Raw genomic sequence first — 23,257 nt, forward strand, 5'->3', positions numbered from 1 at the left:
CAGAACAAGGAGATGGAGGCATTTTCTTCTAAAGAAAGGCATATCATAGACTTTTTTGCACACTAAACAATTTTCACATTTGAAACCATATTAAAAATGTGAGAATCAACAGACTTTTCAATACATTTCATAACCCCAAAATCCACATACTTCACCAGCATTTTTCTCCCACTGTTGGCAAGCATTGCTATTGCTTCTACCATGGCTGTGCACATTAAGAAAGTAAAAGGTTCATATTTGCAACAAAGGTGGTGTGGTTTCATGTACAGTTTTGTGGTTTTCCACCCCAAAAGTTAACTTTTCTCTGACAGTGGTGCCATAGTAGCTCTGTGACCCACCGACCTCCTGGTGTCCCGCTGATTGTGCCACTGGAGGAAACATGATGTTGATGTAGTGATGATTTACAATCAGGAGTACATGCATTGTGTATGTATTTAATGTTTTGCACGTTGTTCCTGCTGTTCTGCTATGTACACTGATGTGGTTTGGCAGCAGACGGTGCTGAAAATAGACCTGGCGTGTATCTCAAGCAGGGTGGAGTGGCGCTTTTGGGACACAACAGAGATTTGGCTCCACAGTGTGCTGTACGAGCAGACCACAGCACGCGTAGAGTATGTGGAAATTGGATATTATCTTAAAATCAGCCAAACACATACGCTCAGTGTGTTGAGACCAAACACCAGCTGTCTGTAGTAATGACCTCACAGGGAGGATTCCTTACAACCCAGATCTTACAGAAATTTGCATGAGCAATAAAGACTTCTGAAGAACAATCAACACCCTCGACTGGCAGTCCTTGCAAACACCACAGCTGCAGCAAAAAATCATGTGGGAACTATAAGGGTGAAATCCTGACAAAGGTATAGTTTTCAAGCTGTAAAATTATGACTGTTGACCCCACCAAGTCTGCTCGCTCTCATTGGCTAAGTTTGTCTTCCAGTCAGAGGCAGACCGACTGACAATCTTTAAGAGCAAACATGTTTGATATTTGGCATTCAAGGTTGGGAGACTCTAACACAGTTGGAAACAGTGAATTCATCGCATGGACACTAAACACTAAAGGACTGCATGAACAAATAGTTATTTGCAACAAATCCTGACTTGGGACAAACCTCCATAATAAATAAGGGGGCGCAAATTAAACCTGAATTTAGGCTTAAAATCATGTGGTGTGTGGCCAGCTTCAGCAGAGACCTACAAAGATATAATAATTAGTACTGTTACTCAATTAAAAAAAATCAATTAACCACATCACTACGCTGTGATTAATCATGATTGATCACAGCATTTTTTTAATAGTTTAAGTATATTTTATGTTTTAGATTATTAAAGGTTGTTATTGTCAAGTGTTTTACTTTTATTCTATGTACAGCATATTAAAGTGCTGATCTGAGATCCGAGCAAATATTCAAACTACAAGTGTTCTTAGCTGAGTAGTGCTTGAGTTAAAAAGCTATGATTCAGTCTGTCAGCTCTATTGTGTATCCCTCAAATATAAACACATATTTACAACTGTATTTAATGAAGTTTCTCATCAAAAAATTCATTTTCCCATTTTTACGTGACATTTGAACACATCATAACATAAAATTCAGTTGTCTTATTTAGTGAGGTTACGTGAATGCATCCTATTTTCTGTCTTCAGCTCGTCAAGTTCGCTATTTAACTTAAATTTTGCCAGTTTCACCACGGATTTCTACACTGGATTAATATTGTTAACTTGCTCGAAGTTTTGGAGCACTTCTCAGCATTTATCTGAGCAGCTGAAGAAGAAAACTGTCCAGAAACAGTTGAAGAGAGTGGTATGACCATGGCTTGATCCAGTGTTGTTGTTAGCATCTTTGCTAACATTAGCAAAGATGTGCTTTGCCTGAAGGTGGAACTTAAGACTGGCTGTGCTTCAGCGTAAAGATAGTTTATCACTGCAGCATCTACCCACTTTTTTGATTTTATCTTAACTACAGGAGAAAGTTATGGTCAAACTTAGTCACATGATTAAATTGCATTATTTTCCAATGCGTTGAGGTTCCAAGATTAATCACATGAATTAACGAGTTAATGTTAACTACCCTAGTAATAATATATATCAAAGATCTGAAGCAAGAAAAATGATCTGTTTTTGTACTGATATTGAGATAAAAGTGGGTATGGTTATATTGGTTGCCACATGAATTGCATTAAAGGGCATCTACATTATACTCATCCAGGTGATGGATATAAATTAGTCGGTCAAAGTTGGGCAATTGGACTGATTAAGGTTGTTGAGGACATTTCAACTCTCCTCCAAAAAGCTTCTTCAATTCAAAACTGAAAAAGTATTTTTAAGAACAGCAATCAAGTCCAGTTATGCCCTTTGACCAAGATTTGGATAACATCTGTTAAGGGTTAAATGGGAAAAACAGGTTAAAAATACTATATTTCCATATCATAATACTATGATACCTCACAACTCACTGTCTTTGTTTTGTGAATAATCAAAAACATCTTTGTATTTAGAAGGTTATATGTTAAGAATGTGGCACAGCCTGAGCTTTAAGTTGCTTATATCACAGTTTAATTCAAGTCTTTGGGGAAACCTCTCTCTGACATCTGCATGTGCTGTTACCTGAATCCTGGACAGACTGTGGGCAGCTCACAGTCCTGCTCCTCCTCCAGCAACTCGGGACACTCCTGTCCTCCATTGGACGGCTGCTGGATGATGAGACGTTTCCTTGATTGCCTCGTCTTTATGGCGTTACCCGCTGAACAGACACAGACAAAGATCATGTTAGACTAAGAAATGTCTGCATGAGAGAGTGATGAGGAACATGTCAAAGTGATAAGCAAGCCTACTCTACTAATAGTCCTTGAAGAATGAACTTGGAGACCGCTACTGCCAAATCTAATTGGATGGTTATGGTAGGACAACATGCATGTCTCATTGCTGATATCAAGCCAGCGATGATGTAGAAAAATCCCATTAGACCTTGGAAATGACTCAGATTAAATTTATGGTATTTACATGAGCAGAGATGCCCTCTAGTAGTTCATTAAGATGAAACGAGCCTCTGGATAGTCCTGCTTTAAACCTTTGTGTGTGAGTGCTGTTTGTAATTCTCTGCACAAGGTGAAGATATCAACAGCGACAAATTAAAATGCATGGCCAGCGGCACAGCACACTCAGAATGAGGTGATTTATGTCGCCAGTTCACATGAAGAGGTCATCAAAATATGGACGATCATGATTTCCAGTCGTAAATCAATTTTATGTGTGTGTACGTGCAGATTCTTGACAGCCTGGGTGACGGCTTCCTGACAGAGGTGACCTCATCTAAGCAATGTTTTTCTTTCCCAGCATGAAAACAACAACAACAACAGCGCCATGCACTTTCTGACACCTGTAGTCACGGGCGAATCGGCATGCCAGGTCGGCTCAAAAGGTTGTCTTACACGCCAATCTGTCAGATTAATTATGTGAAACGCCACGCGAGTGCAGATCTGTTGTGCTTGAGGTGCTTGTGCCTTTGTGCTGAGGGTCCCACCTCTGCAGTTTTCCACACGGTTAACTTAAACTTCCTTCTGTGTGCAGTCCTGGCTGGATTACCATCTCACACATAAATGATACTTCTCTGTTTATCTCATGGTTAACCATCATGAACAGTTCAATTTTACAGCATCAACATAAAACTCCAACCATGAATTTATTTAGTTCCCTCTACAGAAGAATTGAAAGATAAAAACAAATAAAATCAATTGTAAAAGAAGAAATGCAAACCATTAAAAATCACAGAAAACAAACAGTATCTTGCACATTACTCATATTCTATCAGATCTACATAAAACTAGACATATCAGTTGAAAAAGACAGCATCATGATGATACTGCACAGTCCTTACAGCTTCACAGCATGTTCTAACAGCATGCCAGCATTAAATTGTCACACATTGGATGAATCTGTTAAATATTTACTCCTCTGCAGTGAATTTCAGTTTCCCCTTGCACATACTATGACTTTTAGTGCTTTTACTTTGAACCTGGAGAAATGCACTGTAACTGTAATGACACTGTAATCAAATAAATGCGTTAATATGGAGTTGCCCCCCCTTTACAGCTATAAATAACAGCCTCCACTCTTCTTGGAAGACTTCCACAAGATTTTTGGAGTGTTTCTGTGGGAACCTATGCCCATTCATTCTGTAGAGCATTCATGAGGTCAGGCACTGATGTTGGATGAGAAGGCCTGGCTTGTAATCTCCGTTCCAATTAGACCCAAAGGTGCTCAGTAGGGTTGAGGTCAGGGCTCTGTGCAGACCAGTCAAGTTCTTCCACACCAAGCTCATCAAACTGTGTCTTTATAGTCCTTGTTTTGTGCACTGGGGCACAGTGATGTTGGAATAGAAAAGGGCCTTCCCCAAACTGCTGTCACAAAGTTGGAAGAATAGCCAAAATGTCTTTGTATGCTAGAGCATTAAGATTGGCCTTCACTGGGGCCCAAACATTGAAAAACAGCCCCCTACCATTATCCCTCCTCCACCAAACGTCACATTTGGTACAACGCAGTCAGGCAGGTAACGTTTTTTCCAGCGTTACCTGCCTACCAAACAAACGTGATTCTTTATTCCACAGAACACATTTCCACTCCTCCAGTGTCCCATGCCAGTGTACTTTACACCACTCCATCTCACACTTGGCATTGGACTTGATGATGTGAGGCTTGCATGTAGCTGCTCAGCCATGGAAACCTATTCCATGCAGCACCAGCATTAACGCCAGTGGGAGTTCAAAACTCTTCAGCTGTGGAATCACTATACGCTTTAGCAGTCGGCGACCCCTCTGTGATTTTACATGGTCTTCCGCTTTATGGCTGATTTGCTGTTGTTCCTAAACACTTCCGCTTTCTAATAATATCACTTACAGTTGACTTTGGAATATCCAGCAGAGATGACATTTCAAGAACTGTCTTATTGCAAAGGGGGCATCATCATAGTACCACACTTAAAGTCACTTAGCTCTTCAGAACGACCCATTTGTATCACAAATATTTGCAAATGAAAACTGTATAGCTAGGTGATTGATTTCATACACCTATATAAAATCAACCAGGTCTGACTGAAACACCTAAATTTAATAACAAACAGGTGTGGCCAAATACTTTGTCTATATAGTGTATTTTGGTATCTGGAGTATTAACTGGCCCACAAAATGTAAAATCAGCCAATCCAGTCCTTTTATCATGGTCTGCCTACATCTTAGAGCAGTGGTTCTCAAATAGGGCCAAACATACCCCAAGGGGGTACGTGGAGGTACCCAAAGGGGTACATGATATTTTCAAATATATTTACTGAAAAGAAATGGTATTCATGCAAAAACTGTTTGAAGTAACTTTTAAATACTGCAATAGAAAATAAGTGTAAGTTCATAAACTGAATTTTAGTTTTAGTACTCAATTTTATCATCCTTAAAAACCCAGTCTCCTCCATGGCAGGATGGTTGACCCACCCTGGCAATGCCACATGACCTCATCTCTGGAGGTACATCACTGAAAAAAGGTTGAGAACCACTGTCTTAGAGGGAGAGATATCTCTGTACTTTTGAAGTTAGGTTGTATAAGGTACTTTAAAATAGTAGTAGCATTAGCTTCTAGTAATTTCAGTGTGTGTTGCCTCTTAAACAGGATGTGCTGGGGGACTGTAACACAACTACAGATGGGTACAGTTGTGCCACGTAATTTAGCACATTTTAGGTGAAAATGGGCCAAAAACAATGCTGGTCCAAAAATTCAAACATTTTGAATTGTTTTGTTCCTCACTAAGAAAGCCTCTGTGTTTGACATTATTTTGTAATGCAAGCTTCAGCTTTGCTTATAATCATATCCTGTCATCGAATCAGCTGTTTGGGTCTGTGGCTTCTGTTGAGTGAGAAAAGTGAAAGAAAATCAAGAAAATCTTCTCTCAGGGAACTTCAAGTGCCTTGTTAATCTTCCCCTGTCCTTTTTTCTTCACTGATGTCTACACAAGCAACAGAAAGGAAAAAAAAAAAGGTAAAAACGATGCAGCGAGTTATACTACATCCCTTGCTGGCTGTTTTCTCACAGTTGTTTGCTTGCAAGGCATGCTGGTAGTACGTGCTGTAAAGCAGTGGTTCTCAAATGGTGTGGGGCAGGGCACACTAGTGTGCCTTAAGGAAAGTCTAGGTGTGCCTTGGGAATTTGTACAACCATAACTTATTATTACACCTTTATGGCAAGTACTGTAACCACACCCATCCTCAGATTTGGCAGGGCCCCTGACAAAGCCAAGAGCATGGGCCCTCCCCAGTTGTGATTTATTCATGATATCAGTGTATGTGTGTTGGATCAGTACCATTGTTACTAGCATTCTGACTAACAGTTACATCATTTTGGAGCTGAAAATCGTGGCAAACTATTATGATATTAATTTATGCTACTTTTAACCAATATAACCACATCTTTCTACCCATTTTTGCCACTTGTTTTGACACCTGTAAACCATTTTTGGTGCTTTTTGCCATTGTAGCCAGATCTTTTTGCTACTTTTCACCCATTTTTGCCACTTTTTCCTGCCGCTTTTAACCCACTCTTCTTTACATTTGTTTTTCTTACCTAAATTTGATGCTTTTAACCCACTTTTGCCATTGTTTGGCAACTTTTGGCCAAATTTTGCCAAATTCTTTCATCAAATTTAACCCAGCTTGTTGCCAATTTTAACCAGTTCTTGCCACTATTTGCCCCATTTTGTCACAGTTATTTTCCACTTCAACCAATTTTTGCCACTTGTTTTGACACCCGAAACCCAGTATTGGTGCTTTTTGCCATTTAGCCAGTTCTTTTTGCTACTTTTTACTCATTTTTACCACTTTTTTGCTTATTCTGGCCCATTTTAGCCTCTTTTACCTGCCCCTTTTACCGATTCTTTTTTCTTTTTTTCCTGTACCCAATTTTGCCACTTTTAACCCACTTTTGCCATTGTTTGGCAACTTTTAGCCAAATTTTGCCACATTCTTTCATCACTTTTAACCCATTTTGCCAGCTTTTTGCCAATTTTGACCCATTCTTGCCCCTTTTTGCCCCCTTTTGTCACAGTTTTTTTCCCCCTTCAACCAATTTTTTCCACTTTTTGGCCATTTTTGCCATTATTTGGTCACTTTCTGCCCAATTGGCCACAATTTTTAAGAATCTTTTTGAACAAATTTTTGCTTCTTTTTGCCCTATTTTGCCACTTCAACACATTTTTGTCAAATTTCCCAATTTGTTCTCTTTTCCCCATATTCAGTTATTCTCAATTTACATTGTCTCATCTATATTTTCTGGCATCCTGATGTTTGTGCACATTATGGAATAGCTATGAAGTTGACATTACTTTCCTCATCATTTGCTACAGTGTGCCTATTGACACTGTTAACATTACCTACATTATAAGAAGATAAATCTGTTTCACGGGGATTACATTGAATTATTATTTTTTGACAGTTCATGTGAAAAATAAAGAAGACAGAGTGTGAACTACATGAAAGAAATGTAAAACTGGCCAGAAAATTTAAAAAGAAAAAAAAAAAAAACCTAAGTTTAATAAAGGCCTTAATCATGTTCAGTTGTATATCACATGGTTCATTTCTCCTCACAGACAATTCTTTTTCTCCTACTGTACCTGCATCACAGGTAACAGGACACGTCGTCCAGTCGCTAAAAGGGGTCACAATACAGTCTTTCTTGCAGGGTAGCTGGCACGGTCGCATCGTGCTAGGTCGAGGGCCGTCTGGACACCTGAGAAAAAAGAACAGAGACAGCAGGGCTGTAGATTAACACTGCTGGGAGCTCTTTAACCATAACACTTCAGTGTGTGGTCTCACACCCAAGAGGAAAAAAAATACTGAAATATGTTGATGTGGAGCAGAAGATTGTTTCTTAATGGATTTCTGGGGGACACTCACCCCCTCGTTCTGAATCTGACTCCTGGTCAAATCCCATTTTGGTAAGTATCAGCCTAAAAGAAGATTGCTTTTCTTAAATCACAAGGTGCTGAATAAAAGCAACAGTTACATCACCCCAAATCCTCGGTGTTCGATTTGTCTAAGAGCCAATTGAAACCTAATGCTTAGTTTGAATTTTGGGTCATTTTAAAGCTGATTTTTTTTCTGGTGTCATCATCAGAAACCATAATGCTGTCCAGCATGGAGATGTTAGCAATATTACCCTTCTGTCTAAAGTCAACATTTATGTACGTTACCATTACGGGGAAACTATTGAAGCCCATCAGGTATTATAGAACAAAGAACCATTAAAGTCATGAAGCACTGTACATTAAAAGGGGCGGGGCTCTTATTGTTTGGGCAAAGTACCAGGATGGGTTGCTCTAGTCTATTCACCTGATCTAGCACTGTGTGACTTTTTCCTTTTTTCCTAGATCAAATCTGTGCCCAAAAGTTTAGAGTCTGTGTCAGAAGTAAAGAAAAGAACCACAGAGGTTCTGAGACAGAAGAAAACCCACTGCACTGATTTGATCAGTGGAATACATGAATGCAGCGGTGTGTCAATGCAGAAGGGGAGTACTTAATATTACTTAATATTATTAAAAATATTTATGTTAGATAAAATTCAATTACAGCATTAGTCATGCTGTTTTAATAGCCATACCTCTTATACATGAACATATTCCATCAACTGGGGATCTGTACCAACCGTGGTAAACATCATCAACATGAAGGTGGCAATATTCAGCTAAAATATTGCCGTTTACTGCTCTCTTCCCACTGATTTTTGTCGCCAGTTGAACTTTCTGGCACTCAGGAGCTGGAACTGCAGAGACTTTGCCTGTGATGTCACATGCATGTCCTCTATAAATTCCTTTTTCTATCACTGCAAAAATATTATCAAGCACTATTTGTCAAGTTTATAGCCGGCTAAGTGCAGTTGAGATGGGGTGAAATATGGTACAACACATAAATGTAATTTCATCATACATGTTGTCCCTGCCTTATAATTTGTTTTTGATCAACAGCCAATCTGCTGAGATTGCAGAGGAAAATTGACAGTACTATAAGTTGACAAAACACAGATTTACATGTCACTGATGGACTACATCAGCTGTTAGGCTTCACAACAGAAACAGCTTGAAGTAATCTGTGCAATGACTAATATTCATATGTATAATCTGTACCCATGTTTGTGTATATATATATATATATATATATATATATATATATATATATATATATATATATATACAGTACTGTGCAGAAGTTTTAGGCATGTAGAGCGCTAACGGTTCTTCACAGGTCCTGATGTTCTACAATCCCGAGCTGAAGATAGGAGGGAGGGCAGCCAGAGTCAGTGTCAGCACATCTGACATGTAAGTGTGTCGCTCAGCCGCCAAGGTCTAGGTTAGCAGCATTTCTTTTGTCCAGGCCTTTGCACCCCTGGTAATATGCCCAGCAACCACCAACAGTTTTCAGGTGCTTAGAACATACACACGACAACCAGGGGTTTGTGGCAACCCTCTTACCCGCCTTAACAGTACCCTAGGCTATGTTTAAACACCACATCTACCCATAACTCTGCCCTAAAACTGTGGTTTTTGTTTTGTTTTCATCAGATTATTTTCTCATGCCCTTGTTAATGTACAAAGACATCAAAGACATCCAGAGCATGACTTGGGTTGTGTCAATCCTCCTTCCCGCCTGATGGGGCCCTCGGGTGGGCGTAATTGCCATCACTATATATATATATATATATATATATATATATATATATATATATATAGTATAAGTATCTCCAACACTCAATCTGTACTATATCCAACCTGTACATAACAGTTTGTAATTACTATATATAATTTGTAAGTTGACGTTTGTATATTCCATATTTTTATATTTATTAATGCTCTTGTGCACAATACTTTCATTGTGCTTCTGTCAATAGCCTGCTTTGTCTATACTATTTTCTGCTGCTTTAAATTGGATTTTTCCCTTGTGGGACTAATAAAGGAATATCTTATCTTATCTTACATATCCCACAGTGCATGCACAATGGCTTGTAGGGCATTCATTTAACCTTCACTCAGTGGTTTGGAATTGCTTAATAAGAAAATGATGTTTGGAAGCCCTTCATGCCACATGAAATGATATGGCCGGTTGGCTTTGGCCCCATGCCTTGACTTTGACATGTGTGATATATGCTTACAGCCATAAAACAAACACAACTGTCTGACACACTGACGTGTACTAAATATTTACAGAGCATGTCTACAATGGCAAAGCAGAAATCCATTTCTGCTGCTGTAAAGGTAAAAATTTTCTGGGTCTGTTTCAGTAAAAACATGTATTTAGAAATGATCACAATCTTCTTTCATTTGGAGAGTTTTTTTGTAATTGCAGCTTTAGCTGAAACATAAATGGTTTACCCATCTGGTAAAACATCATCTGGGCTCTGAATGACTTTCATACACATCTACAGACGATCAAAATTCAACTGACATTTAAAGCAGCAGCTCCTAGAAATATAAACCATGATTTAAAGCTTTAATAAATCTCACTGTGGAGGTTTGGTGCACCGACCATCTGTGTATTGCTTTACTACAGAATGTAATTATTCTCAGCACAATCTAGGGCAATAAAAAGTGATGAAAACCTTCGTAATCACATCCAGTTTATGGCTGATGTATGCCATCTGGCTGACAGGACTTTAAAAGATATAGAGAGGGGATGGTCATATGTCCCAGCAGGAGGAAACGTTTAGTTTAGTCAACATGAGAGGGTTTAAATGGATTTCAGTCTGCTGAGGAAACCGTAACACACTGAGCTCTTAAAGGCTAAAGACTATCAGAGCGAGCGGCCCGAGGAAAGAGACTCCCTTGTTTTAACTGGATTCTGCTATCAGTGAGTGATAATCCTTCTGATGGCACTGAATGCAGGGTCAAGCTGAGGTTTTTTTGAACAAGGGTTATGTTTAATCTTCAGTCATTTAAGCACCTAAAGTCCCACGTGCATGCTGCAGGCCTGGGATAAATAGGTCGAGACAGACCTGCTGGAAGACATCTTGTAATCTGATCTCTGCAACACTGCATCCCGAGTGTCACAGTGGGATGTTGCCGCTCTGTTTCCTCATCCTATGGCTGCCACAGCGATCATCTGGGTCAGGTTTAATGTTGCTGAGAATGAGCGCTCTCCTCTGGGCGTTCCACTCGTTAGCATGGTGTTATCGGGGAAGTGATAGTGAGCCTCGCAGGGAAAATGTAATAATGTAACAGCGACACAAGGAGAGATTTATTTTTAATACCAATAGACAGAGCTAAATCCCTCTCGAGCGGAACAAATCCTCTAGTGTCTTCATACAACTGAATGGTCCCCGGGAAAAAAAACAGCTGCCTGATGAAGCAGAAGGAGGGGGGACATTTACATTTTCAGCCTTCAGCTGATGCTCATCGTCGTAAAGACAAAGAATAAACAGGTGGGCAGCCCGAGGACACTTCAACAGATCCAGCTCATGAGTCTGAGACGGCAGAATAATCTCAGCACCAAACCTAAGAGCTACACCACCTTTTATCAATTTATACACTGTACAGTGTGAGGCAGTCTTAATATGTAGAGACTGTGGAGATCAAGAGGCTCTTTATCAAGGGGAACCTGGCTGAGAATACAGTGTGAAGATAAAAATAAACAGTTTGCAGAAATCTGCAAGATCTAAATGCAACTCAAGTAAATATAGAACAGATGGACAAGCAAATTATGATAGCAGAGCCAATAAAAGGAGGTGGATATGAAACCTCAACGGTTACATAAACCAAATATATCAAGTCTACAAAGCAAGATAACACACCTTGTCAGTTCCTGGCTGTTAAAGTTTCTCAAACAGATTGCATACATATTTGAGGCACCTTACTAAAGAGCAGAGCACACTCCCTCCACATTTGTACACTAAATAATGGGTTCTTTGCAGTCACATGATTCTGATGAAGTGCCAAAGTCAGTGGGGGTCAGGAAGAGGGGGACAGCCATGAACAGGAATGGAGGAAAGTCAGATAATTACAGCTCTAAATGGACCAGTACACTCCAATTATCATAAGAAATATTCTATATGAGTGTGACCCCTACACTTTACAGAAAAAGTGATTTTTGCCACAATTTAACCAATTTACCTGGCGTGGAGGCTATCAATATTATAAATTACTCAGTCCTGCAGACCTCCTTGCATCTAATTTTGTCACAAACTTGCTTTTAACCGAAATGGTGATACGCTAACCTTGTGGGATAAGCGACCAAGTGAAGATGTGCTGTTCACAAACATGCCGTGCTTTTAGGCGGCTCTTAATGTTAGCCACAAGAACAAGCTCCCATTTGAGAGCCAGGTTCCTTTCTTCCATCCTGTCCTTATTTAATCCACATATATAAAAAGCCAAACTGGTACCGTGAAGAGCTGTTTGGGAGCCAGACAATCATCTCTACTGAGCTGGGCCACATGATCTGGATATTTTAAAGGAGATAGATTTCATGTCACAATGAGAGAGACTGGATGGACATCAGCTGGGGAAACATGGATAAGATCAGAGTTTAATGACCTAAACATAGACAAATTATGCTGAACTAAACCTGACCACTTTGTGGAAACGGGTCATACAAGAGTGGTGTGTGCCACTGCTCATCCAGGCTTTAGACGAAGACTTTTTCTTAAACTTTTGAGTTTTTTTCCAGAATATTTCACTACTTTCAGGACACAAAAGAATCTTAAGAATTAAAAGTGTTTTTATTCTTGCACTTTGAATATGTGGCATAGTAGATAACAGTTTAAACATAGTCTTAGAAAAAATAGAAATCACTACTTGCCCCCTAAAGAGAATTAAGTTTATTCCATTCAATTTAGGTCAAGTCAAGTCAAGTCAAGCTAAGCTAAACTAAGCTAAGCCAGGCCAGGCCAGACCAGGTCAAGTCAGGTGAAGTCAAGTCAAGTCAAGTCAGGCCAAGTCAAGTCAATTTAATTTAACTTAAATTAATTTAATTTAATTTAATTCAAGTCAAGTTACGTTTTTTTTTTTTTTTTTTTAAGATTTGTTTTTGGGCATTTTTGTGCCTTTATTAGATGGAGGAAGACAGTGGATAGAGCCAGACACAGGGTCAGGAGTGGGGGAGAGGCATGCGGTTAGGGGCCCAAGGCCGGATTCGAACCCTTGCCGCCCGCGTACATGGGGAGCGCCTTTAACCACTAGGCCACCTACTCCCCAAGTTAAGTTAAGTTAAGTTAAGTTAAATTGGGCTGGGCTAGGATAAACTAAGCTAAGCTAAGCTAAGCTAAGCTAAGATAGACTAGGCTTGGTTTAGTTTAGTTTAGTTTAGTTTAGTTTAGTTTAGTTTAGTTTAGTTTAGTTTAGTTTAGTTTAGTTTAGTTTAGTAGGATCCCCATTAGCGGGTGCTTTGCCACAGCTATTCTTTCTGGGGTCCACATCAGTCTTACAATGTGACTATGTCATGATTATTAGTACTTAGAATCAACACAACATTAAAGACACTTGAAATATTGTAACTACATGTTTACATATTTCACTCAAACAGACAATCCACTTGTGTTTGCATTTCTTGTTGACAAAATATCTTAAACTGACAATTATCCTGAACTGTAAGATCAGAACAGCATTGGCTGTAAACAACTGCAGAAAAAAATCCTGAAACAACAGCATGAGAAGCCTCAGCATTGAAATGTTGCACCACAACCAGAGCATTTACAGTTTAGTTCCAGCAGAAATCACTCTTATGTTCTCATACACCCTCTGTCTTGTGGAAGTGGTTTATATAAAAGAAAATAAAACAAAAAACAGAAAAAAATGTTTGCAAATAGCTGTACAGAATACTGGGTGGCCCACCCAAGTCATGGGAAACACTGTATCAATTCATCTTTATGTACCTCAATTCCAACCCAGTCTGGCGTCTTTGTGCTCAAACACTGATTCTGGATTTTGAATAAGACATTTCATGTATTTGTTCCGGTTTTTTAAAGGAATGCTGCAAACACCACTCCACATCAAAGCCCTGAGGCAGGATTAATAGTTGTGATTGACTCCAGGAGCTCCTTGACAAAGACGGGATTAAACCTTTGACCTCTGCTGAAATGATGAATGTCTAAGGATGACTTTACCGTCTGTGTAAGGTCTTGAATGACCAAGAGTGGAAATACCTCTATCAAACAACAAAGCTGAAAAACAGAACAAGAATTCTGCCTTGGATTGAGCAAAATCTGCCTTTTAGATTTTGGTTTAAAGTGTCCTCAACAGAAAATAACAGCACCAATTGTTGCTTCAACAACCTGTGCTTTTAGTGCGCTGGGAGTCAACTGTTGTGTTGAACTGAATTTTGACTCGTCTCTCACAGTAAAGGTAAAGAAGAGGGGAAATGAGGCTCTCCATGGGGCTTTCTAAAAACTAAATCAGGAGCACCAGCTACACTGAGCCACTTTGCATAAAGTTGTGATGTGATGGTAATTGCAGAGAATGAGTCATCAAAACAGAAGTCATTCAAGTCTACAATTAACATACAGGAAGCTATTTACTATACAAATAATCAGAGGAACATTGAGACCAACTTATTTGGCAGTCAATAGGACATTTATTACTTGTATTTGTCTACAGGCCTATTCCATATAGCACTAAAACATGTGTTTGCAGAAGGGTGGGGTTCCTACAAGAAGCTCTGTCACATTTATTCAAAACCAGCGTTTCCATTACACCACAGATATCAGATTGAATTAATTCCTTCTAAAGATTATGTAATTTAACTGGGCTCCACTGTTCTGAGTTGTTGTTCCAATATAGGCTTACATGACTGAAAATGTCACAATCAAATGTCAAAAACAAAAGTGATAAAACTTTCCAAGCTCCAAATAATGAAAGTCTCCCTTAAGGGTTCATCAGACTTTGTCAAGAGCTCATTTCAAATGGAAATATACAAATGCTCCAACCTTTTCTTTTCTTTTCTTTTCTTTTTTTTTTTTTAAACCTTTTGTAGTTTACTCTTTTATTTTTGTGGATTTAAAACTGTGAATCCCTTAGTTGCCATACAGTATGATAAGTTGTACATTATGAGCTGTAGTTATTTTTTAAAACTAAAGGCAAAATAGTTTTATGTTCAAAGTGGCCTGTTGGTTGTGCCCTAAGTAAGGGCGTTAAGTCCACACTTCAGTTCAGCCACATTTGAAATTTTTACCCCTACGAGAAAAAAATGGACAACACTCAAAAAAAAAAAAAAAACACTATTAGGATGAACATCAAAAGAGATATACAAAAACTGAAGAATCAGTACCCAGAAATGTCAACTTTAGGTCTTTCTCCTGGGCAGTGGCAGCTCACAAACCACCTTCAGGTGTGTAAGGATATTCCCAAGTGCAAATTTTTTTTTTCCTGTATTTATTTTTGGACTTTCATGGCTTTAATTAAAGTGGGGAACAGTGGATAGATTCAGAAAAAGGGATAAAAGAGTGGGGGTGAAACATGCACAAAAGGAGCCCCAGGCCACACTTGAACCCTGGCGTCCTGCACACATGGGGCGCAACCTAACCACAAGGCCACCTGTGCCCCGACTTGTCACTTTTTTTGTTACTTTTACCTGTAACCCTTGTTTTTTAGTGCCCTCTCATCTCTTATTTACCCTCTACCTTTACAAGCCTTCCAGGGCCAGCTGCTGAGAAGCATCCCCACAGCATGGTGCTGCCACCACCGTGCTTCACAGTGGGGATGGTGTGTTTGTGGTGATGTGCAGCGCTTGGTGGTCGCCAAATGTCACATCTTGTGTGGTGCCATAAACTTCCATTTTGGTCTTACCAGACCAAAGACTTTTCTTCCACTTGACCATAGAGTCTCCCACATGCCTTTTGGTGAACTCTAGTCCAGATTCAATACGATTCTTCAAAAGTGGCTTCCTCATTGCCACTCTCTCATAAAGGTACAGAATCCGGACAACAGTTGTTGCCTGCAGAGTCTCTCCCATCTCAGCAGCTGAAGCTTGTAACTCCTTCAGAGTAGTCATAGGTGTCTTGGTGGTCTCTCTCACTAGTCTCCTTCTTGCATGGTCACTCAGTTTGTGGCCTGATCTAGGCAGATTTATGTGCCATATTCCTTCCATTTCTTGAGGATGGCTTTAACTGAACTCTGGGAGATGTTCAATGCCTTGGAAATTGATTTGTATCCATCTCCTGACTTAGACTTTTCAATAACATTTTCTCTGAGTTGCTTGAAGTGTTCTTTTGTCTTCATGGTGTAATGGTAGCCAGATTAACCAGTGTCTGGACCTTCCAGACACAGGTGTCTTTATACTACAATCACTTGAGACACATTCACTCAGGTGATGCCTATTTCACTAATTGTGAGACTACTAGCACCAATTGGCTGGGCCTCTGTTGAATTAGGTCAGTCACTTTAAAGAAGGTGAATATTTATGCAGTCACTTGTTATACCTTGCATATTTCTGACATTACTTTGTAGAAATCTGTTTTCACACATTAAAGAGGGTATTTTTGGCCAAAAAAGCCAAATTATATTGACCATGATTGATTTATCAAATCAATAAAAGGGCAAAACATACAAGGGATGAGTACTTTTTACATGCACTGAATGAAACAGACTATCTGGTGTGCCAAGATAACATTTCCAAGGGATGAAACAAATCACCAAGGTCCCTTTGCCGACACTGAACTATCAAAAAAAAGAACCTCTGCTCCTCCTCATCCTTCCAAGTTATAATTATTATTCCAGCCTTGTAGAATATGCTCCATGACAACCGTGTCCCACTGAAAGGCTAATGATGAAAGTCAAATAAAACACCAGTATAAGACTGGAAAAATCAAGTATCAAACACATGTTAAGCTTGTTTATACTGAAAACTGAAGCGGTTAAAGAAATTCTAATTTAGAGATGAAACACATTACGTGTTAAAGATTTCCTTGAAATGTCTTCAGTATCTACCAGATAGTGATCTACAGGTTGGTGACCCTGCTTTTCAGAGGCACTACAGCATTTGTTTTTGTGTTAGCCTGTTTACAACCTGCATGCTGAGATTGGCCTGAAGCCTGAGGGAGATGAAATAAGGTCAGCTGGTGCTAAAAATGTGTCATTTCTGTATCTGACCCCTACATTTCTGCTAAAAATGTTCTCTTTTATGTTCTTTAACTCCCCCATCTTGCTCAGAGTAGCTCTTACTCTTGATTTTATTTTCCGTAATTCCCTTTGTTGGCAACCTGAGAGTTTTAAGTGCTTTAGATTTAGGGCAACGGGTTGACTCACAGCAGGTTTCCCTCAGCAGAGAGAGCCATCCCTTTTGTTCCTCTTTTAGCCTAATTATACTGTAGCACTGTTAATGATGGGTATTATCCAAATTTAGATGATTAAAATTCAATTAAATTCCAGTTTGAAGGGAAAACAGGCCATGTTTGATGCCAGAATATCGACAACACAATGCTTGGCTGGAAGACTGTGTCCGTGGGGGAGTAAAAGCTACTTGTTATATTGTTATTTATGCTGATTTTATTACCTTTACGATTTCTTTCCTTCTTGTATTCCATCTTTTACAAGGCTTTTACAGTTATTATGAGGGGAATTAATCCCTAAAGTTGCCTGGGCTATGCTCTCTAATCTGTCTTCCTCTATCTTTTTCAAAAACAGTGTACTCATGTGTTATTATCGCTGTGCTAATGTACTAGAATGAAATCAATGAAGCTGTTCAGTGATAGCATCCATGTTTTTAAGTGACTGGCTGGCTCCAGTCAGTGTCACAATCTCATAATGATCTTTAAATGTCATGATTTGTAGAGAGGCTGGGATGTGCGGTACTGGGAGTCTGTCCCAAAGCGCAACATTAAAACGAGCAGCCAGGCTAATGCTCATGCTTTGCTTGCTGCTATTAGCGCGTTGACTAATCTGTTCGGCGAGAGGCTGGTTTTTTGGGAAACAAGCAGATGGTTGAGCAGGATGAAGAGGGGAGTCTCAAAGCAAAAAGGAAGCGTCTGTAGTTTTAAGAGAGCATACAAACACAAAAACACAAGGTCTGCTGGGAAAAGATAAGGCCTAATTAATTTCATTATCAAAATTGTGGACTACAAAACAAGAACATCATTTGTTTAATTTAGCATAAAACAGCTGCAGTTCTTCAGCAGGCCTTTCAGCGGTGTCTTTGGCTTTTCTTCTCGAGGGCTTTTATCGATCCATCACAGTCACACAAACAGCGAGTAAACACAGCCTCCATTAGAAAACCCGGCAGGGAGATGATTGACTGAGCTTAATACTGTCGAACATCATAAACCATGAATCATTCAGTTTCTGTTCCCACAAATTCCACAGCTTCAATGTGATTACACAAACACACATTTGGTCTCAGTCTGCACACAGACTGTTGGGATCAATAAGCAGGCGTTGTTGTTTTTATCCTTAAACCACAACAGCTTTTTCTCCGTAGTATGATAGCAGCCCGAGCCTGAGGCTCTGACATATTTGTCTCTTTTTGGTCCTTCTTTTCTATTGGGCTTTGACAGTCTACATTTATCTGTATATGTGTGAGTGTTTGCATGTGTGTCTCAGTGTCATGCACCCTGTGAGGTTCACTGCCTCGGGGTTCAGGAGGAAGACAGCTCAGATCCATCAGTGAATGAGACGGGGCACATCTGCATACGCAGGGGCGCGGGCGGCCATGTTTGTTTGTTCTGCCAAGGATCCCATGGGTGCACTGATCAAGAATACCTGCCAGTTGGATTGTGCCAGATGAAGATGTGCAAAGCAGAAAACAAACAGCCATATCAAGTCACTCCTGGGTTTTCAGGCGAGGGAATGCTGCCTCAGAGCAACAGATGGCCAGGAAACACAGGCTGCTGCATCTTTATACTCTCTGTATGGTCGAGAAATGACCAAACGAAGGCCTTATAAAACAAGAGTTTAAAAGCCACTATGGCAGGTGGTCTCTCAGATCTACATGGAATAAAGAGATGTCATGTTAAAGAGACCATAAACTTTATATTTTTACCACAAAATGCAAAAGCATGCAGCCCAGCCCTGAACAAGTCAGTGAGGAAACAGTGAACAGACGTCTTTGATAAAGACATGCACAAATAGTTTAATGCTATTGCAAATATTTCCACTCAGCTGGAAACAAATAGGAGATTTTAAAGAGCTGATCTTCCTGGCTACTCTCAATACACCAAAAGGGCAAACATGTTTTACAAGAATTGTGCTCCATCTCTGGAGGAGAGTTCTACAGACCTTGTGGATCAATACCAGAACTTCTGAAGCTCTTTTGAGGCTTGTGATGTGTAAAACACAGCTTTCAAACACTGCCAAGTACAAAAAAGTGTCCAAAACAGTTTCGCACAGCTCAGGGAGATGTTATGATTTTGTTTGTTCTACCTCTCCGACGGTAAAGAACATGAAAATCTTCATCTTATCATTCATCGGGTGGAGTACGTCTCACCTATATATTCCTTAGATCTTTTTTTTTTTTTTTTTCTTGAGAAGTTCCTGAGAAAAGTCCTTGTAAAATCATGAAAGTGCTTTAAAACTGAAGGATTCTTTGCATCTGTGTCCTTAAATTGATGAATGTCAGGTCCTTACAGCTGAAAGCTTATTCATGTTCTTTAGGATTAACATGGCGAAACAGCCCTTTAATGTCCATATAAGGGCATGAGACTGCAGAGTCAAAGTAGAGGCATCAGAAGTGAGCGAATTAAAATCTTAAGATGACTCCACACTTGGTATCAAGTACATTATATGTACAAAAGTATTCAGTCGCCTGACCATTACACATACAGGGACCGTTATGACATTGTATTCAAATACATCCATCCATTTTCCTTCACTTATCCGGCAGCAGGCTAAGCAAGGCAACCCAGACAACCCTCTCCCCAGCAACATTTTCCAGCTAATCTACCCCTTCCCAGTTCAACATGCCTGGAAGACCTCCACAGGTAGGCGACCAGGAGGCATCCTAATCAGATCAAACCACCTAAACTGGCTCCTTTTGATGCAAAGGAGTGGCGGCTTGACTTCAGGATCCTTTTGGATGTCAAACCCACCCTCCTAAGGAATCTAATTTAAATCGCTTGAACCCACGATCTTATTTTTTCAGTCATTACCCAGAGTTCAAGGCCATAGGTTAGGGTTGGGACAAAGATATACTGGTTTCACCTTCTGGCTCAGCTTCCTCTTCACCATGACGGTACGGTACAACATCTCATGGTCCCTTCAACCCTCACTTGTGAACAAGACCCCTAGGTACTTGAACTCCTTCATTTGGGGCAAAGACCGACTCCCCACCCAGAGGGAGGAACCCACTGTTTTCTGCCAGTATCCAAATGCATGTACTTTAATATAGAGATGGCTCCCCTTTGCAGCTACAACAGCCCCCATTCTTCTTGGAAGGCTTTGCACAAGGTTTTTGATTGTTCTGTGAGACTGTGAGCCCGTTCATTCTGTCGAGCATTTATGAGGTCAGGCACTGATGTGGGGTAAGAAGCCTTGGCTCCTAATCTCCATTTCAAAGGTGCTCAACAGAGTTGAGGTCAGGGCTCTGAGCAGGCCAGTCAAGCTCTTCCATACCAAACTAATCAGACTACATCTTTATAGTCCTTGCCTTGTGCACTGAGTGATGAAGTCAGATGACTTGACCTACCAGATGGACTGTTTCATAAATATATTGCATGGACTTGTTTCACATGCATCTAGGAAACCTCCCATACAAAGTGTCTGGAACGTTTAAGAAAATTCTATGAAAGTGATTCGACAAACATTCTGTCTGTTGCATACGTGACGGGCCAATATAGATGTAGCTTCAATGCTGACCTAAGCTATACAAGAAAACGTCACCAAGTGATTGGATGCTGAAGCTTAGCCGAAACCTATTGAGACACATGCTAAGGGAAGCTTTCAGTATGGCTCTTTGCTTTTGTTTATAATAAAATATGGGTAAGGTTAGATCCCACAGCTAAATCCAAGTTAATCACCTTATGCATTGGCTTAAATGTGACCAAAGCTGGTAAAAACTCCTGCAAGTCGTCTGAGGTCATTTTTGAGTTTTTTACTCATTAAGAAAGTGTAGATTCCAAGCTTTCAAATGGTATATCTTACACCTTAATCTGAGCATATTTTACAAAGATATGCTCATTTCAATATTAACTTCTAGTTTCTGTTTGTTCTGAGAAAAACCAGGCTCAAAGTTTCAGGACTCTTCCTACCTTCAGGCAGGCATGGGCATGAACAGTAGGCCCACATTTACATAAAGTCCACCCAAACCAAGCTTCTGAATCAGACTGGTGACACTCATCAAAATATTCCCATAGGAACTCCACCTTCATCAAACTTTCACTGTCGAGTGATCCTGAAGTCGTCCCAAGTCTGTTGATAATTCTTGCCACTTCTTCATCATCCCTTGTACTTTTCTTCGCTGCAGGGTGCATCTTGAGGCTTGTTGATAAAGGTGATAACTAGAAACAGCTGTATTTATGTGCCGGGGGAGGGGTGGTGTTCGAGCCATGCTGTGTTTGTTACTGTCCATCTTAATGGGCGAAACTGGGAACAATGGCAGCGTGAGTGGCCAATTGTCACCCAGCAGTTTCGCTTTCCCCTCCCCTCAATCTCCGCGCAGCAACTCTGAAAACAGGGCATTTCAAAACACAAAATGAATGCTTTAAATATCACATTTGTTTTACTTTTTTCACCGAATGAGTAGTTTAAATGTCTGTCTTGCATCAAATGAGAAAAAATGATAATTTTGAAAAAAACGACTGTATCTGTTTTTTTCAACTACCAGAATGCTGACTTGCAGGAACTTTATCTGGCTTCGATCACATATTGCAACTCAACCCCGCCCATAACACCAGCAAACTTATAACAGAAAAGCTTGGCATAAAAGCGAAAAACATATTTTCCATAATGAAAAGCTTCAGTGTAGCTCTTTGTTCTTGTTTTAATATAGAAAAAAGGTCCAGTTCGGCTCAAACAGCCACTATAATACAGCTACATCTTTGCTAATGACTACACTAGTGGCAGCCACTGGTAATGGCTCACAATACAACTACACCCAGCCTGTAGCTACCACCCTGTTCTCTTTAAATGACACTGATTGGTCTGAACCTTTTTTGGCTCCTCACAAACAATGTGGATTGGAGCCTAGCAAGATGGATTGGCCTGATGACAGTCTGGCTAACCCATCTGCTTTGCAAGGATAGCAGTTGGAGCCTGATGCTCAACAAACTGCTGTAATAAATGCTTGAAGAATAACACATGTGAGTTGATTGACTGAAATGCTCTACTAAATCTTTATTCATGCTAAGTGAGCTACCCACTGGTGGGTAGAGAATACTCACTGATTGATATCACTTGTTCAGACAGTGCTGTCTTCAGAAATGACCCACATCATGCAATCAGAAAAGGATGCAGACCAGATGAAGGGATATCTGGTTTGTTTTGGTGATGTGAGCTACATGCTGCCTCTTGTGCACTCTGCTTACCAGCTTACAGCGCTCCATGATTTATAATCAACTCTGGCAGCATCATCATTGTACATTTAGGAGTTGGCTGGCTGGCCATGTATCACTAAATCTACGTAGACAACTTCATTTACATATTTTGAGTATAAGGCCATAATTTCTGCCATATTTATGCAATCTCTTGATGGAACCTTCAAATAGTTGTGAGCTTTATTTCTTCAAGTGGATTTCTCACCAAATTCCAAGGTTTTGCTCTGAGCTGCCCTGTCTCTTTGTGTGTTTCGCTTGAGACAATTTGCAGAGCACCCTACATCTGAAAAGTCTAGACCCACCAGATCATTTCACAGCCATGTTACTGAAATATGAAATTATGTTATTTACATTGTTTTCCTTTTTGATTTGTCTCTCACTTTTTTGAATTTTCATCTTTTCCTTACTGTAACTGGTTTGATGTCTCAGGCAGATCTACCTAAAAAAAGATCTAAATCAAGTGTATCTTACACATTTTAAACTTCTCACTAAAGTGTTTATTATTATTATTATTATTATTATTATTGTTGTTGTTGTTGTTGTTGTTGTTTTTATTATTATTATTATTATTATTATTATTATTATTGTTGTTGTTATTATTAAACATTATAAATTGACCGAATGGGGAGAAATCATAGGATTTTACCTCAGCATTTCAGCACTTGAAAGACAAGAGAACTTTGGTAAATGTCAGAATCTTGTTGAGAATCCCATACAAGGCAATTAAAAAAATGTTCTTTGATATGTGGAAGCCATCATTTCCCTTCCTTCTTCCTGAACTCTCAA

General features: G+C 39.7%; 1 protein-coding gene across 2 annotated transcripts in view; it reads right to left on the reverse strand.

The window, feature by feature from the left end:
* LOC121513348 (thrombospondin type-1 domain-containing protein 7A) overlaps nucleotides 1–23,257 on the reverse strand; it is a 365,219-nt gene that overhangs the window by 144,328 nt on the left and 197,634 nt on the right. For both annotated transcript variants that reach the window (XM_041793044.1, XM_041793043.1), the window contains 2 exons: nucleotides 7,647–7,762; nucleotides 2,606–2,741 (listed from right to left, as the gene is read on the reverse strand). In XM_041793044.1, the coding sequence (XP_041648978.1) occupies nucleotides 2,606–2,741; nucleotides 7,647–7,762 (252 nt within the window). The remainder of the gene's footprint in view (nucleotides 1–2,605; nucleotides 2,742–7,646; nucleotides 7,763–23,257) is intronic.

Source organism: Cheilinus undulatus, linkage group 8, assembly GCF_018320785.1.
Source record: "Cheilinus undulatus linkage group 8, ASM1832078v1, whole genome shotgun sequence".
Lineage (NCBI taxonomy): Eukaryota > Metazoa > Chordata > Actinopteri > Labriformes > Labridae > Cheilinus > Cheilinus undulatus.